Source organism: Heteronotia binoei, chromosome 4, assembly GCF_032191835.1.
Source record: "Heteronotia binoei isolate CCM8104 ecotype False Entrance Well chromosome 4, APGP_CSIRO_Hbin_v1, whole genome shotgun sequence".
Taxonomy (NCBI): domain Eukaryota; kingdom Metazoa; phylum Chordata; class Lepidosauria; order Squamata; family Gekkonidae; genus Heteronotia; species Heteronotia binoei.
In genome coordinates, this window is record NC_083226.1 from 130,059,387 (window position 1) to 130,078,459 (window position 19,073).

Below are 19,073 nucleotides of genomic sequence, written 5' to 3' on the forward strand. Positions count from 1 at the left end.
AAATCCACACTGCCTTGATCAGTTTGTGGTTTGGCCCCTGCTGTCTGCCAATGAATGGGTCCCCCAGCATGTTGCCCCTCTTCATCAAAATTCCCATTACTGAAAACACTGTCAGCCGTGTATTGTAGTCCACCAGAGTTCAATTAATCTGTTTGGTTTTTTCCTCTGAAGTTGCCAAGCCCTTGGCAGACTGTAAAGCAATGTTTGGCTTAGATGGTCAAATGCTGTGCAGGCCTAATACAGAAAGTGCTGGCAAAGAAATTTATAGGGCATTAATGATCCAATGCTTCCTCAAATAACTAAATCAATGAAGGTGACAGAGACAACACTACAGGAGACAAAACAAATGGGTGACTAAAAATATCAACTCAACAGTTTACTTTGCTTATCCTTCTGGGTATTTTTATTTTTTTTATTTCCATTAAGTTTCCAAGAAAAGATCTTGTTTGCATTACACCTTTCATTTTGTGGGAATGGCAATCCAATCTGTCCATGTACATCATTAGATGTTACTTTGATTTGTAGAGCCAGGCAAAGCTTATGCCAACCTCTCTGCTGCGCAATGATAGCTAAGTTTCATATTGGGATCTGAGGGTTCAAATCCCCACACTGCTGTGGGAGCCTGCTGGGTGACCTTGAGCCTGCTGGGTGACCTTGAGCCAGCCTTTAGTCTTCCTATGTCTATTAGATGTTACTTTGATTTGTAGAGCCAGGCAAAGCTTATGCCAACCTCTCTGCTGTGCAATGATAGCTAAGTTTCATATTGGGATCTGAAGGTTCAAATCCCCACACTGCTGTGGGAGCCTGCTGGGTGACCTTGAGCCAGCCTTTAGTCTTCCTATGTCTATTAGATGTTACTTTGATTTGTAGAGCCAGGCAAAGCTTATGCCAACCTCTCTGCTGTACAATGATAGCTAAGTTTCATATTGGGATCTGAGGGTTCAAATCCCCACGCTGCTGTGGGAGCCTGCTGGGTGACCTTGAGCCAGACTAAACTACCTCACAGGGTTGCTGTGAGGATAAGAAGATGAAGAAGACATTGGATTTATATCCCGCCCTCCACTCCAAAGAGTCTCAGAGCGGCTCACAATCTCCTTTACCTTCCTCCCCCACAACAAACACCCTGTGAGGTGGGTGGGGCTGAGAGAGCTCTCCCAGAAGCTGTCTTTTCAAGGACAACCTCTGCCAGAGCTATGGCTGACCCAAGGCCATTCCAGCAGCTGCAAGTGGAGGAGTGGGGAATCAAACCCGGTTCTCCCAGATAAGAGTCTGCACACTTAACCACTACACCAAACTGGTTCTCAGTTAAATGGAAGAATGATGTAAACTGTTTTGAGAACCATTGAACAAAACAGTGGGATATAAATTCCTTTAGAATTTTTTTAACCCTTTAAAAGCCAGCATATAGTCTGATGCCTCTTTTTATGTGCCTGTACTTTATGTAGGTATAATGTGCAAATTGGTGCTTAGAGAATGCTTGGGAGAATACAAACACTGCTGACATCCAAATCTAGACCTCAGCTTCATACCAGCTTTTGAACATCATCAAGCCTATTTATAACCACCCACTCTAATAAAGTATATGCTATTTTCCATTACCAGGACGTTATTTAACCCGATAGAGTACCATACCTCCTTTGTGCTAGTTCACTGTATCTTCATGGAGGTGACGAGAAAAATTAGAGGGAAGGAAACAGAGTCCCAAGTTCTATACTAGTTGCCTTCTGTCCTGTCATTCTTTTCTCATCCAAGACAAACAACCAAGAGAATAAGACAATATTCAATTGGGTATGAAAACTCTACCACCCCCCTCCAGTAATGTAGGAAAAGTCATTTCAGGGCGGGGGGAAGCAGACACAAAGATTATTGTTCATGCTGTGAAGTGACCATAGTGTACTAGTGCTTTTTTTTTTTTTAAGCAGCTTCACCTAACTGCAGAATGTTCAGTGATCTTGGATATTCTGAAGTTAATTTCTGGGCATAGTACAAAGTTGTGGTTTTAATCCTTCAAGACCCAACTGCAGATGGCAGCAGTACTTTGAAGCAAGTCTTCCTCAGAATTGCTGGTTCTGAAGAAGACTTGCTTCAAAGTAGTGCTGTCATCTGCAGTTCCAGGACTTTTCCAGTCCTGGCCCCTTGTTTTCTCTCCTTCATTTGGAAAACTTGTAAGAAAGGGTGTATTTAAGGGGACTCTTCCTCTTCCAGAACCACGCTGGAGCTGATTGGCAGCTGCATATTGAATGGACATCTGCTGAGATCCTTCCTTCCTTAGGCTGAACCTAGTCTGTCTTTCTGCCAGTGGAAAATGAAGGGTCCCCCCTGACCACCAAAGCAGGTTATACTGAAGATCCTGCAATCTGCATGGAGAGAAGCCATGTGGGATGGAGGCTGTATTAAGGAAATCAAATAAGATGGAGTAAAACAGGCTGGCTGGATAGACCCCCAATATTTGCATTTTCATGTTATATAATTCAGCTATTTCCCCCCTGTAAACATGATTTTATGCTGAATGTTATGTTAACCATTTGAGGAACCTTGACCATTGAACCCCCTCCCCTCCCTTTCCATTCACGGCTCATCAGGTGAGATACAAAAGAAAAAAAGACTGGCCATTCAACTGAAAGAAATTAGTTCCAGGGGAAGTCGTACAGACTCTTGCAGCTTCTGTATTCCAAAACCATTAGGACTGATGGGATTTATATCAGTATGGACCTTTGAATACACATATATAATCCACACTTGAAGCATGAGTAGATGTTTGTTTATGCAACAGATCCCTACCACATCTTACTTATCTACCAAGCAGGATGCAGACAAGTGGCCCTAAGATTAGGGCCTGAAATATCTTCCCCCATTTCCCCCTTTTAATATCTAAGCTGATGAAGAGTTCTGGAGAGTTCAAAGGCTTACACACAGTTATCTGTTGTTTTGGCTGGTCCTAATAAAAGGTATCACATGGCTTTTTGTTGTTAAATCAGCTTGAATCTTAAAAAAAAAAAAATCAGTAATGAGCATCTTTAAGTAAAACTGTTAAAACTCAACCCTTCCGGCACCAGATGAATGATTGCTAGATATACGTGATGTACACAAAGATATAAGCTGTTCTCTACATTCAATACCCTTGTGTATCAAGGTGTGTCTACATAAATGCTTAAATATGTATCTTAAATATATTACTGGGAAAGACATGTTCATTCTTCCCATGTTAGAATTCTTCTGGGACAAGGCTGGCTTGCTCAAACATGAGAATCAGGGGTTGATTCAAACATGGAAAGCTTGAGGCCAGATCTTCACAGACGCCTTTTTCCTTAAACTCAGGAATAGGATTGCATCTCCCCCTCTCACAAGGGATGCTCCATGTGACAATTGCAACACATTTGCTGCATGTCCCCATGATGACTGCAATAACATCTGCAAGGAAAATGCATGTTTCCAGATCCACAGCAATGCCAGGCTCTAGGCATGTGCTTATTATGTCATGTTTGCAAGCATGCTGCGAAGCTCCCCTTCAGATGTTAAAGACACTCAGTGAAAAGGATATGTATGACAACATTTTTGTCCACTTTGTGTGAAGCAGCTGTAATCAACAAAGTCTGAAAGAAACAGGTTATGAATTCACCTTCCTTTTTTAAGTCTGCAGCAAATACCCCAACATGTGTAGAACAACCACAGTTAATACAGCCCCTGGACTCAGCTCTATACACTATGTATTATAACACAGAGTCAGCATGGTGTAAGACTAGGATCTCAGAGATCCAGGTTCAGATCTGCACTTGGCCATGGAAGCTTGCTGGATAACCAAAGTCACAGACATTCAGCCTAATTCACCTCACACTGATGTTGTGGAGGTAAAGTGGAAAAGAGTCGAATGTTATACGCTACTCTGGGTCCCAATCAGAAGAAAAATGAGGCAGATGTACAATAATAAAAGCACATCTGATTAATCAGGTTTGTTTCCTGTTTACAGTCAAGCACAGTAACATTATTCCCTCCCTGCTCCTGAATTCTGCACCTGAAATGTCCTTCTCTATAAAGAACACTTCCCTTCAATTCTTTATTCGGAAAATGGCCACTGAGAAACTCCCATTGTGTGCTGAACTGTACGAAATGCTGCCTGGAAGGGCAGTAGTGTCTAATAATTCTGTGACACTCAATTTACTTATTTAATACAGTGGTTAAACCACTGGTAATTACCCACCACTGAAGCTCAGTCCACCCAGACATGTCAGATTCCCAGAGTTCCTGGCCTAGCATCTCCCTCAGCAAGGATTATTGAGCAAATTATCTGGGTCAATGCATCTATGTTGACCCTGGCCATACTTGCCCTTACACTCCTCCCTATTTGGGAGGTTTATTGACCTCCTGTGATGTTTGCAGTCTGACTTAAATCAGTGCTAATGGCTAAAATCCTTCTACGTCCAAAGTCATATTCTGCATGGCAAATCGGAGGGGCATGATAGGATTCATGTTAGAAAACCATGGTAGATATTTATTCCCTAACTCTTCAGAAAGTTAGTGTGGCCTATTCAAGTCTCATCTGTTCCCCAGAACTGCACTTGGTAGTGTACACAGACTTTATCCACAGTGCTGTCTTCTCTCTAGCTAGGGGGAAAGGAGGATTTGGATTCAAGTGCCTCAGATGGGAGATGAGTACTTTTTCTAACCATCTTTTGGAAGCATAGGCCATCACAACATCTTGTGATTTCTCAAACAGCTGCCCAAGAAGCATTTGAAAGGGGCAGAGGACAGAGATATAGCTCAGCCAATGAATTTCAGAGATCTAGATAATAATTCCAGAGCAGTAGCTGGGTTGGTCATTGCCACAAAATAAACCAGAAGTCTCGTGGTGATTTAAAGACCAACCACATTTATTACAGCATCCACTTTCATGAGACAGAGCTCAATTCATCAGGTGCATGGAATATACTTTCGTTTCTAGTTAAAGTTACAAGCAACAGAAGAGCAGATGTTACAGAGGCCAGTTTGAAACTATACAGAGAGGGAAAGGACCACTTTTAACTACAGAAGAGGGGCAGAGTAGGATAAATACAAAATTTATTAAATGAAGATGCAATGTGTCGTGTCAGCTGAAGTGGGGCTAATCATTGGGTTTTCAAGGCAAAAGACATTCAGAGGTGCTTTGCTATTGCCTGCCTCTTCATTATGACCCTGGTATTCCTTGGAAATCTCCAATCCAAATACTAGCCAGAACCAACCCTGCTTAGCTTCCCAGGTTTTATGAGATTAGGCTAGCTAGCCTATGTGATCCACATCAGGGCATGAAACACAATAAACCAAACTAATTAACATATGTATAGGTTGGGTCCTGCTGAGCTATTAGGTCCTGTAGCAAGAGAGGAAACCTGAGTCTTTGTTCAGGCCTGGAGCAGAAATAGGTCTGAATATCCTGATGAATCCCAATTTAGCACTTTCCATCTACATCTGAAGATCCAGATGCCATTCAGCACAGAAAAGTAAAGGATACGCAGTCCAGGGAAAAGATAATGGGAGAAATATCCACTGTGGTTAAAGGAAACTCACAGGGAAATTAGTGGCAAGGATGGGAAAGGAGGTAGCAATCTGCTTGTTATAGCATTTGGGAACATGCACGTGAGCACATAAACTATGGTGTCTGCAATCTGATGGCACTTTCCACGATCAAGGGAAATAAGGTATGATACCTATGATCTTGGTGTTGGACTAGATGGCCTTGGGGATCCCTTCCACCTCTATGATCTGCACTGTGCAGATTCATTCAAGCTGGGGACAAGGTGGACATTCAGGTCTCTTTTTAATTTTTAATATTAACATATCTTATATATAAAGATTTTGAGAATTCACATTTTTGGGAACAGAATCATTACAGGAGGGAAAATAGTCCTGTTCAGTTTAATAGTCTGGATGTATATGCTGATAATTAACAAAGACAATTTATGAGCAAAAGAGACCAAAAGCATTCTCCCCCAATCTTGCAGGAACCTTGACATGTATCTGTTTCTACAATGACCAAGGATTTATAGCACCATTCCAGAAGGAACACTCCTTCCAACATCTGGGTCAACTGATTCTTGCTGCAATTAACAAATATATTATTAACTGCTTTATAATAAGTTGACAATCACCCCCCAAATAATTGAGTAGAACCAGTAGGGGATCAAGAAATATCTGGAAGTCATTTACAGCAGCAGGCCTCTTACAAGTCAAACCTGGCTGGTGCTCAACTGGCCCACTCCCCTTCCCTTGGACAAAAACTTCAGACAGTGAAACTACAAGAAACATATGGCAGTTCCATCCAACTGTTTCCTATACAAGCAGGCCGAATCCTTCCCTGGGGCTTTTGGCTTGAGCCTGTTGAAAGGACACCGTGGCGCACTGGGGCAGAGAAAAGAAAAGCCAAGGTCTGTTCATTCGTAGAGAAAGGTTGGCTGAGAGAAAGCTTATTCCTAATGCTGAGACCACAAGCTGACGGTTAGTGCCAAGGAAACCAACCCATCTGAAGGAGGCCGCTGCTTCCTTTTCTGGCAGACAGGCCTACAAGCGCGCAAAGGTCAGAAAGATAGATGCATCGACAACGTCCACGACCAAAGCTTCTCCACCGCCCCTTTGGTTCCTTGTCTTCCTAGTCTGGTCACCCTTTCTTAATCCAGGGTTTGAAAAGCAAGAGGCCTCTGGGGCTGCTCCCTTTTCCCCCAGCCCTGCTCCTTCCCCCCCTTGTCGGAGTGAAACAAAAGGCGCCTGGCCAAGCCTTCTTCACACGACACACCAACTACAAAGGCGCCAGGCCGCCTCCCCGCTGAAAATCCCCGGCCACGTGGCTGCTGAAGAGCCGGACCTCCCAGGCTCCTTCTCTGCGCCTGCCCCGACCCCTTCACTCCCAGCACCGCCGGAAAGCACGACGCGCCCGCTGCTGCGACTGCCTTCTCCCCGCCGAGGGGGTGGGCCGGCTCCTCAGCAAGCCCCTCAGAAGGAGCTGAGTCACACCAGGCGGGGGTCTCTCGCCCTCGCATCTCCTGTGGGGATCCCCGCCGTGAGGCGCGCAACGGGGTTCCTGTTCTGCGCTGCGCTTCAGTGTCACCTCGGCGTTTACACACCCAGAAGAGCGAAGAGACGCCACTGACCCCCTCCCCCCACCCCGATGAAAAGAGAAGCAGACTTTCCTCTCTTTGGGAGAGGACAGGCGAACTTGGGCCCGTCCAGCTCGGAGTCCTCATTGGAGTGGCCGCCCAAGCCAGGCTTTGAGGCAGATCCGGACCTTCTTGCCCTTAGCTACTGAACGGGGCCGGGGGGGAGGGGTCTCGTTCGTTGCTTTCATTGTGAGAACAAAAGTCCTTGAGGACTCGCGTCCTTCGCTCGGAAGCACCTCAAATAAGCAAGGTTTTCTGTCCGGGGGGAAGAGTTAGGTGAGACTGTAGACGAAATTCAAGACAGTCTGAAAGCCACGCCCTCTTTGGAAATCCGGAGCCTAATTCTTAAGGTGTAGAAAAGACACTTTGCCTGCGGGCAGAGGTTGTTTCACACAAGCTGGTGGATATCTCGACTCTGGTGTGGAGCGCCGCTGACCCTGCTCCCAAAGTCCTGGTTTCTCATACATGCCAGCCGACCCCGTGATGTTACAAGTGAGGTCGGGGGCCCCCGTTCTCTCCCTCTTGGTACACTGATGCACTGGGATGCCGGGGGTTGAAGTAAAGAAAAGTGGCTCAGTATAAATGGAAACAGGGAAAACCCATAAGCATCCAGGGAGATGATCAGTTGGTATTATATCATTATTATCATTCACTATTGTATAATCATATCAAAAACTCCGGCGTAGTCTTCTTTACCGGGGAGAGTTCACCGTCACAGAGTCACGCTCGCTCGCGTCCTCTCCCCGCTCTCCTTGTCTTTTTCATGATATTCTCATTTTGTCCAGCAGGGGGAGCCGAGGGTCTATGCAAAGGAGTCCGGTTCCTAGAGTTCCTTTCCTACTTGGGGATTTGAAGCGCTCAACTGCGTCGCTTTCTCTCGTCCCATTAATTAAATAGCCCCGATCAGAGCTTGTGAGAGGTGTGACCGAGGAGGTAAGAACGGACTCCTCTCTGTTGCAGCCCATTCGTTCCTTAGCAGGGAAGAGAGAACTTCCTTTCGTTGCCCGCCGCGAACTTCTTTTAGGGTTGAATGAAATAAATACCCTGCCTGCCGGGGAAGAGCCACTATCCCGGACTCGGGGGTGGGGGGAGAGAGGAGAAGGACTCAGCGCTTTCTATTGTTCTCCCGGCTTTTTCTGTCCTACTTTTTTTTTTTTTTTTTTTGAAATCCCACCAAAGAATCCTCCTTCTCTGTTCTCAAACTCGGGGGGGGGGGGCTCAGAGAGAGAGCAGCTGGGGAGGAAAGCCATGCCTCGCAGAGAGGATGACACAGACTTTTCCTGCAGCCCCGCAATCCCGCCCCACCCCCGGTGACATTTTCGAGCCCGCCAGCCAGAGGGGCTGAGTCGTGCAAGTTTTCCAGCGCTCCGGATGCGCCGCGTCTTGCCGAGGCTGGTTCTGCCCGCCAGAAACTTCCTCGCAACTAGAGAAAGAGACAGAACCGCGGAGTGGGGAGGCAGCAAAATGCTTCCCCCCACTCCCCAAGCATCCGCAAAACGCCGCCGCAGACAAAACAAGGCTCCGGGAAGCCTTGAACAAGCCTCGCCCCCGCCCCCGTCCCCACTTTGTCCGTGTTGCGCTCGCGGCTGACCCGCCAAGTGTTGCGCAGCTCGGGAAGGAGCGCGCTGCCTTTCCCAACCCCGGCAATCTGGATCAGTAGGTCAGTTTTCCCGGGGGAGGGGGAGAGGCGGGGCACAAGGGGGGGGGGATTTCCTGACCTCTTTGCAAATAGTTCATGCCTGAAATCTGGGAGAAGATAGATAGATAGATAGATAGATAGATAGATAGATAGATAGATAGATAGATAGATAGATAGATAGATAGATAGATAGATAGATAGATAGATAGATAGATAGATAGATAGATAGATAGATATTCCAGCGCACTGACCCTTCCACAGCACTTCTTGGAAGTTGAACCAGAAGAATCCCTTCAAAGGAGAAACTGGGCTCCGCTCCGCCAACGCCTCCTTTTTGCCAGAGGGGCCATTTCCTCCTCCTCCTGGGCGCGGGGGGGGGGGGCACGTGGGAGCCTGCCAGACGACGAAGCAGGGCCATGTCCCCCAAGACTTGTTAAAGCCGGCCGGGGAAGCGGGGCAGGGAGCATTTGGCTTGGCCGACCCCCCAGCTGGTGGTTGGAGGGCTCCCGGCGTTGCATCCCCAGAGACACCCCCCCCCCCCCTCCGCGCGCGCGCGCCCCGCAGCCAGGAGGAGAAAGAGCCGTCGAGGAAGCGGATGAGCCGCCTGGGCTGGGAGGGAAGCGCTCCCGGCACCGCTCCGTCCATTCAGCCGACCCCGAGCTTCCCCGCCGCCTGCCTCCAGCGCCGCTTTGTGCCTTCCAGCCCCCACAACAGACTTGCGCCGCCCGGCCACGAACCGTTGGAGAGCCCTTCTGGCCTCCTGTGCCCGACTCCCCCCCCCCCCCCGCGTCTCCCCTCCCCCCGCCTTTGTTCTCCGGGACGCCCCCCCCCCGCCCGGCTCTTTTGCCTTTCTTCTCCCCGGGGTCTGTTCTGGAGCGGGAGGGAAGGGGGGATGTCTTTGGGAAGCCAGCGTTTCTTCCTCCCCGCCCCCTCCCTTCCAGGTTTCCCAAACTCTTTGTCTCACAGGTAAAAGCCGCCGCCGGCGAGCCTAGGTGAGCTCCCCCCCCCGCCCTCCCCGGCAGACGCCCGAAGAAAAGCAAGGGCATAGTTACCTCCCCAAGCCGTTTATTGCGGAGACTGCAAAAAGAAGCGGGGGGGGGGGTCGGATCACAGCCTGCTGCTAATCCAGAGGGCTCCGCCTGGAAGTCGGGCTGGCCGGCGCGGGGCTCCCGTCTGCTCCAGCGGCGAACACCTGACGGCGGAGGCGACCTGCTGCTGCTGCTGCTGCTGCTGGTGCCGCCGGCAGAAGGAAGCACCCCGAGCCCGCCTCGCCTGCAAGTTCACATGCGGGCTCCTCCACCGCCACCCATCATTATTATAGCATTGTACCGTCAGCGCTGCAGAGGAGGGGCCCTGCCCTGCCTCTGCGAGAGGAGGGCTCATGTGCGCGCCGACGATGGCCCCAGCCGCCCACACCAGCCAGAGCCCCGCGCAGAAGGGGGCCAGCCCAGCGCCTCGCCCGCCCCTCCTTCCGCCGCCCTCCCAGGAGGCCCTCCAGAGAGACGCCCCCAGCCCGGCACCAGACTCCGCGCTGCACGCAAGGAAGGCTGCAAACCCTCAGCATCCAGGAGAGCGCCTGCCGCCCCCTTTCACCACCCAAAGTCTCACCGTCGGGGGGGGGGGGTGCGGGGAGAAGAAGCCAGGGCAAGAGTGTACCTCCTCCTCACTTTGCACTGTCAAGAGGAGAACGCGTATACCTTGCCCCATGGAAGGAATGGCTACAAAATGCCCCCCACACATTATCTCCCCCCCAATCTCCATTGCTGGACCCTTGGTCACAAATAATCTGGGGAATGGAGATCACAATGCTGGCTCCAGGCATAAGCCTTCCTCCCCCCCCCCCACCCCCAAAGAATGAATGGGTGCATTCACACTACATTTTGCAACTGAATTTTTGCTATTCTTACACATAAAAAATCTAGTGGCAAAACTGTTCCTTTCTTTCCCCTGACCCATCGTCTGCATAGGCCCATCTGGGGGTGTGATAACAGTGGGATAGAATCAGGTGGGAGTCAGTGTTTTGGAGTCTTGGGGGTTAAGAGTGTGAACCAGAGACCAAGAGTTAGCATCCAGAGCTGGTGATTGTATATATGCTATTACATGATACATCACACCAACACAAACCTGTGCTGACGTGACCACTGGCTTAAGAGAAGGTCAGCCAGGGACCCTGAGTTGGTTCAGTCAAAGAGCGGTTTAGGAGCCAAAATTTGTTGTCAGTAGACCCTTAAAAGCTCATGGGAGTAGAATTGAGCCTTGGTGGCTAAATGGAGCCTTCTCATATTCAGAGGCAGTATACCTCTAAATGCCAGCTTCTGGTAGGGCCGAAAGGTTTTGCCTTCTGTGTTTCTAGTTGTAGGCCTTTCAGAACATCCAGCTGGCACTGTGGGGAAGGAGCTGGATTAGATGGACCATTGGACTGATCCAGCAGAGAGCTTTTCCTGCGTTTTTATTAGCAGTACAATCCTAGGCAACTTGACTCCAAGCCCATTGACTTCAGTAACTCTATATTAGATCTTATCAGATGAAAGACACTCTTGCAAAAATCAAAATGCTTAAATCAGTACTAGAATTTCTGACATCTCTGCAGTGATATTGCACCTGCCTGGATTATGACTGTTCAGAGAGTCAGGGTCAGATGTCTGACATCACAACAAAGATTCTAGGGTGTGTTGCTTCAGCACTGCTGATCCTCATATAGTCCACACATCAGCTCATGCTGGCCTCTCACATGACAGAGAAGGGTACAGGGTCCATGGGAACATGTGAAGTCCCTTGTGGCCCTATACCAGGGTGGCCAAACTTGCTTAACATAAGAGCCAAATAGAATAAATGTCAGATGCTTGAGAGCCGCAAGACATGAACATCAGATGCTTGAGAGCTTCAAGGTAGGTAGGTAGGAAGGAAAATAGATGGGGGTGGAGGGAGAGGTGGAAAGAAAGCAACTTTACCTTTAAATGCATTCTGGCTGGCTTGGCTTGGAGAAACAATTTAAAGAGACAAATGCCTTCTCCATGCCAGCTGACAGGGCAGTGGGGGCTTCAAGAGCCACACCAGATGTGTGAAAGAGCCACATGTGGCTCCCAAGCCACAGTTTGGCCACCCCTGCTTTATACTGTCTACCCTAATTAATACTAATTCACATAATATTTCTCAGTCCTGCTGCCTGCAATCATTTAGTAAGAGATACAGACAACTGGAGCAGGTGACAACAGCATGAGTTGTACCACTTTGTTATAACCCCCCACCCACACAGTTATCATAAATCAGGACCTTGGGACAGGGGAGAAGGCTCTCTAGAATCTAGACTGAGAATACAGAAGGGGTTACAGCCATTAGCTTGTCCCAGAAATATTTCTAAGACAAGCCTAGAGCTGGTCCACACAGTGCAGAAGGACTCTGTGCAATGCACATTCAAGAACCTATTCACAAGGCTTCCTTCAAATATCTGTTTGCATGGAGAATCATAGTGTGTGAATGAAGATCTCGTCACATGTAGTTTTGCAAGGGCAGTTGTTTCACTCCTACTTTAGAGCCATTTTGTAATGAGCTTTACTGGCTTCTCTCACACAACCACACAAAACAGATAAGCTAGAAACTGTGCAGGGCCGATCAGGGACCATTTTATAGTCCTAAAAAAGCATTCACTGACCAATGAACAAAAGAGTTCCTGACCCTCCCCTACAAGCTGCTAAAAAGAGACAGCAGTAACAACAAGAGAAACACCATCAGCCCTTTTTCGGATTCAATGGGGTTTTAAAGACGTACATTTGCAATTATTAACTTCATCCTTTTCTCTGCCAGCATCGTGGATGAGCCAGCATTCACAGCTTCCGCAGCCAAGGGTGTCTCCCTTAGAGATTTAGCTATGTCCAGTCATTTAACACCAGGGTTCTTACAATCAATGTGAGCCTTTCTGTGGCGGCACAAACACTTGTTAATTGAGGAGCAAGTTCCAACAAGCACACAACCCTTCATGAATGTTGTAATGGTCATCAGGCAGAGTAAGGCCCAGTCATCCAACTCTCCTCAAGTGACCTTGTCAACTCTTACTAGGTTGTCTAATGGCGATGCCTACAGATGAAAGTGTTTTCCCCTCCTTCAGTGATGTCTCATCCCCTTCTTGTTGGTCTTCAAGCACACCCCATCCTCTTCTTTTTTCACTGATTCATCAGGTCTTGCACTTGGATTGGGTTTTGTTTGTTTTGTCTTAATTATACTTCAAGAGGTTCACGCTGTCAGCTTCTTATCCTAGGGAGGGTAGGTACAGCAAAGATTAAGAGCTGATTTGAGCCAGTAGATTCTGCACTCTTGAGTTGCTGGAAGGTCTTCTAGGGTCTAGGTATGGGAATGGAATGACTGGAGGTCCCCCAGGATGGCTGCTGATGTGGTCGCAGACTTGTGAGTTCATCTTGTGGGGCATGACAGTGTGTGCTATAAGCCCATGCCAACATTGCTTCTTTCTGGGGCAAATTGATGCTGGTGTGGCAATAACTAAAGATTTTAATACGACCAGAATGAAGAAAGAAGCATGCAGGGTCCGAGGAGCATCAAACATGCTGCTCCTGCCACAAAAGCAACAATAACAAAGTCCTGACCAGGACCGGATCTACATGTTTTTTGAGGGGGGGCAAAATTAAAACATGATGCCCCATTATGGGCTATTCTATCTTATGGTTCCATAGAATACAATGGACTCTATACCCAATTTGGCGCCCCTCCTCCGTCAGCGCCCGGGGCATGCACCCCATCTGCCCCCTTCCCCCAGATTCAGCCCTGGCCCTGACCCTAAGCTTTTATGGTGACTGGTTGCATTATAAGGCCTCATAGGAAAGATTCTGGACCTTTCTGTGATTCTAAAAAAGAAGATATAATGCAATGAGATGAACTTATGCTGACAGTTTGTGTGTTGAGCCATGCAGACTATACAGCTCTGAACTCTGGAAGCATTTCTGATGTCACCATTGCAGAGAGTGCATATCATTCAGGTAATGTTTAATACTCTTGAACAAGAGTAAGGCTAAGCAGGGTTCAAGTTGCCACTATAAACCTGCTAAAGCCCTTTATTTAACCCAGACAGATAGGCAGCCTTGAGAATCCCAAAGTTAGAGCGAAACTGGCAGCTTGTTATGCACACCTCTCTCATTTAACTCAGGTGGCTCCCAGACTTCACAGTCTTTCCTCTCAGTGTTATATCAAATAGAGAAAAAAGAGTCCGCCCCCACTTTTAGGGATCCATTATGAGCAACTGAGCTAAAAAACTTGCCACATCAGCTGCAGCCACAAGAAGAGGTGTTTGTCATGCATCCTCTCCAACCATTCAGCAAGGTCACATTACAGTGACTCCCCTCCCTCTAGGTGGGGGCAATCATGCTGGGATGGTTGTGTCATCAGAGGTTACAGGCAACCACCACTCCAGGCAATCATGATGCTTCAGAAGGTACCACATGGTTCCTGGTTGTCTGTTTCAAACCCAAATGAATGAAGCATTACTCCAGACAGCTTCATTCATTTCAGGCTTGAAGTGGCAACAGCAGCTGTGATTGGGTGAATGAGAGGCTCTGCTTCCCATTTTATGTTATATGAGGGGGTGTTTTTTTTTGGGGGGGGGGTTAAGTTTATCCCATGTGTTTTGGGTAGTAAAGTAATTGCCTTTACTACATAAACACTTGCACACAGAAATTATGTTCAAGAATGCTCTTCTAAGCAGTGCTGCTGCAATCCTTGGCAAAAATGTGCTTGACAACCAGGGCCAGCCCTGCCACTAGGCAAACTAGGCAATTGCCTAGGGCGCTGGCCTTCTGGGGGCACCAAACTGGGCACTCCCCCCCATGTGACTTAATGATGTTATCAGTGCAGGGGGGGGGGGGTTGACAGAAGTTAGCCTTGCCTAGGTTGCCAGACAGTCTAGGGCTGACCCTGTGGACAACCAACCTTACTCTGCTCACATTATCCATTGTCTCATGCATTAACTGCCCCTGTACGCTCACATTGATTATCCCCAGCAGAAAGTCATGGTGGAAAAGACCTAGAAGACTTCTTTACTGCAGTGGCAAAAAAACAAAGACATTCTACCGGTTTTGTTTAGTTCAGAGGATGGCTGCATGGTATGATGCAACTGATCTGACCACATGGTTTCCATGGGGCTATACAGTCGTAACACACTGCACTCTTCAAGACAGCCCCCTTCAAGACACACTGTACTCTTCAAGACAGCATGGGAAATCCATTTGGTGCAGAATGCCACAATCTGGATACTGTCAGGCACCAGGTAAAACACAGATGTCACACCCTTTCTGCAGACACTCCATTGGTTACCAGTCAGTTAATGCATTCAGTTTGAGGTTCTCATTGTCACCTCCAAAGCCTCTGATGGTTTTCAGGCAGCATGTGCATGAGAATACTATTCCCACAAGGCTTGCTATGACAACTTTAGTCATCTGAGGAAAGCCTCTGAGGAGTGCCACCCTGAAAACAGTAAGATCAACAGTCACCTGTTTGTGTGTATTTGCAGTGATAGCTTCCACCTTGTGGAATGGCCTGCCTGAAAAAGTCAGGAAGGTCCCCAAACTGCTGTCATTCCACACAATGTGTGAAACAGGACAGTCTGCATTCTCCCACCCTGGGCCAGCAAACCCAAAGATTGATACTGACAGACCCCTAACCTCACAAAGGGGGGATGCTTTGTGGCCCTCCCCTACCAGCATAAGCTCATTAACCACTGAACCTGCCACCATTAAAGCCTCTGCTTAGGCCTTAGGTCTCACCGGGAGGCCCAAGGCCACCCCAAGCCCTTGCCAAAGGTCTCTCAAGAAGAGACCATTGCCCTCATCCAAAAGATTAATGCCATCACCCCTATAGAGGTGGGCATGATGAATATGAATGTCCGGATGAGGCAAATAATGGCCCAAACCGTCATCCAAGGCTGTTTGAATTCTTTTATTCACCTTGCAACAGGCCCTATTGATGCCCACAGGATCCAAAACACCCCGCCAAACAAGGCGAGGGATCATGGCCAACCAAATAATAATAGTCGAAGGCCATCTCTCCTTTTTTTTAATATGTATATTTTTTATTATTAATACATTATCCGTTTCTCTACATGGTTTCTGATATCCATTTTACATTTACCCCCAACCCACCCCCCTTAGTCTATACATCCTTTTCTTCTTCTAGCCAGGGACAAAGGACTCGAAGCTTCCACTGAATGTCCACTCTCCTTTCTTCCTTCGCCCATTTCAGATACGTCAGCCACTTTTCTTTAATTCTTGATCTTCTTTCTTCCCATGATTCTTCTTGCAACATTATAGCGGCTATATCTGACTGGACAAAATCAAAGAGGTAGTTATGCCAAGTACTTTCCTTCCATTTACTTTTATCCTTCCATCCTGCCGCTATTACCGCTTTACCCGCTGATATCATTGCTTTTAGTAAATGTTGGTTGTTCTTCCCTATTTTTTCATTCCCTAATAAACTCATCTGCATTAGTTCAAAGTTAATTCTCGGCTCTACCTGAAAGAATTTCTTTATCATTCCCACTACCATATCCCATAGTTTCTTGGCCTCAGGACACTCCCACCACATGTGGGAATACCATCCCTTTTCTTTCTTACAGTGCCAACACTTAGGGCTCAACCCAGGAAACATATTGGCTAAAGTAGCCGGAGTTCTATACCATTTAGTGAAAAATTTCAATTCCATTTCTCTAACCTTATGTATCTTAACTTTTTTTAAACCTTCCATTATCTTCTCCCCTGTTCGTTTCGTTATTTGGCCTTCTAAACTCCATGACCGTTGAAGGTAGCTTATTGCTCCTTCGTTACCTAAATTCATGCTCCTATATAGGATGCCTACTAATCCTTTTTTTGTTTTACCCATTAATTTATAAAACTTTTCCATAGGTTCTTCTTCATTTAAGTTACTCTTCTCCACTTCCTTCTTAACTTTAGTATACAATCCTGTAGCCTTAAGCCAGTATTGTATTCCTACGACTTCTTGAAATTCATGTAATGGTTTTAACTTATCTAGTATTAACAAATCTTCTACCCTTCTAAATCCTTTAGCCTTAAGTAGTTCGCTCCACCTATGCTCCTTGTCTCCTTCCATCAACATTTCTAATGGCGTCCATCTAGATACCCGATTCAGCCATTTCGGTTGCCATTTCTTCCAAACATTTAGCCCATTTTTCCTTGGTCCCATGTTTAAATTAAGTTCCTTCGCCCCCATGTTCGTAAAGATGCCATGTTTTCCTACCCCATTATTAGCTTCATTCTCAAACCTTATCCATTTCTGGTCCCCTTCCTTCTCTATTTCTAATAATGCTTTAAGCTGAAATGCTTCATAATAATTGACTATATCTGGGACTCCCCATCCAAGTTCTGATTTATGATTGTATGCCAATTTTTTTTGAAATCTAAGTTTCCTACTACCAAATATCCATTCCCTTATTTTAGTGTTCCAGTTAGTCATTTTTTGCTTATCTAACTCCAATGGTATCGTTTGAAAAAGGTACGACAACCTTGGCATCCAAAACATCGATACACTCTTTATTCTAGTGGTCAGGCTCATCGTCCTTTTCCCCCACTGCTGCATATCCCTCTCTATTTTCTCCCAGATTTTATTATAATTTCCCTCCACTATCCTGTTAATATTTTTATAAATTTCTATCCCTAGATATTTAAATTTCTTAACTCCCATCCCCATATTAGTTATCCTATTAATCTCTTTCCTTTCTTCCAAACCAACATTAAAGTACATTATTTCAGACTTTCCCATATTTATTCTTAAACCTGATACTGCTTCAAAATCTTCTAAAATAATTTTCGTTTCCCTAATGGCTTCTTTCGGGTTAGATATTGTCATGATTATGTCATCTGCAAATAAATTGATTTTTATTTCCTCCTTTCCTATTCTACAGCCTTCTATTCTCCCTGAATTTCTAATCCTTTCTGCTAGTTGCTCTATCGCCATTATAAACAGGGATGGGGAAAGTGGACACCCCTGCCTCACACCTCTCTCAATTGGGAGCTGATCCGTATGTTCGTTGTTTACTCTTACCACTGCTGACCCCTCCCTATAGACCTCTTGAATGGCTTTTAAGAATAGTGGCCCAATCCCACACTTCTTCATTATGGACCATAAGAATTCATGGGACAGCGTATCAAATGCCTTGTATACATCTAATTTAAGTAAAGCAAGTTGCCCAGGACGTTTATGGTACAATACATTAAATATATTCCTTATAGGATGTGCAATACTCCTATTCTTTACAAAGCCATATTGATCCTCTTTTATTATATGAGGTAATATGTTCCTTAACCTATTTGCTAAAACTTTAGCGAAAATGAAGGCCATCTCTCCTTGATAGCTCTAAGGTCCTTCTCTGCCTGCAGGGCCAAAGCTGTGCCCTTCATCAGCCCCAGTTCATTCCCACCCAGATGTATAACTAAGACCTGGAGCAGAGGACCTGCATTCCCCTGGAATAACAGTGGCATCAGGCCAGGCCAATGAAGACCTCGGCGCCCCCGCCACTCTATTGTAACCCATTGACTGAGCCCCAGCTGAGAGCCGACCAAAGTTCTCCGAGCCTGATGTGCAGCTCAAAACACATAACTGTGTCCACAGACAAGAACTCGGCTCCTCTGGCCAGGAACAACAGCACCTACAAGAAAAAACAATCAACTATAAACACAACGATCCATGTAAACACGCATAAAGTTAGGGATAGAGCAAGGGGTGAACATATGATTTATAGGCCACTGAGCGCCATCGGCCCAGCTGCTGAATAGTATGTGCAGGGTACCCCAAGGCGGTGGCCATAGAGGCTTCTCCAATTCTAAAGAAGTGGGTACCAAACCGCACCCCAGACTATCCAAGCTTAGCTAAAGCCCAGGAAGTCACAGTCCAAAACTGATGCTTTGTCAGTGGGCAGCCATTAAGGTGACAAAACAAAAACCCATCCGTGAGACCCCGTACTGCCAAATAAGCAGCCAAAGCAGAAACAGGACACAACTCCTGCTCAGAGCATGTGCCCAGCTCCAAAACTGTTCCCTAGCAGTGCTGGTCAATCTTAGAGCGTTGAACGATAATGACCGCCTTACTCTCCACTAATCTCAGGTCCTGTAGCAACAAAGCATTACCAGAAACATCATTTCTGGAGCCTGTCAGTAGCTCACTGACTCTAAGGGCCCCCAAAAAGGAACCAAGGAAGTGGCATGAAACAGTGTGGCTTCAAAATAGGATGCACACACTGTGCCCCAAACCCCTTTCAAACCCCGAAGGATCAAAGGAGAAATAGGCTTCCTAGCGTC

At 46.8% G+C, this 19,073-nt stretch overlaps 1 protein-coding gene across 1 annotated transcript in view; it reads right to left on the reverse strand.

Annotated features, from left to right (window-relative positions):
• The window catches only part of VCAN (versican), a 237,927-nt gene extending 227,762 nt beyond the window's left edge, over positions 1–10,165 (reverse strand). Inside the window, exon 1 of the mRNA XM_060235736.1 lies at positions 10,093–10,165. Coding sequence (XP_060091719.1) covers positions 10,093–10,146 — 54 coding nt within the window. The 5' untranslated portion in view covers positions 10,147–10,165. The remainder of the gene's footprint in view (positions 1–10,092) is intronic.
• Positions 10,166–19,073: the final 8,908 nt, after the last annotated feature.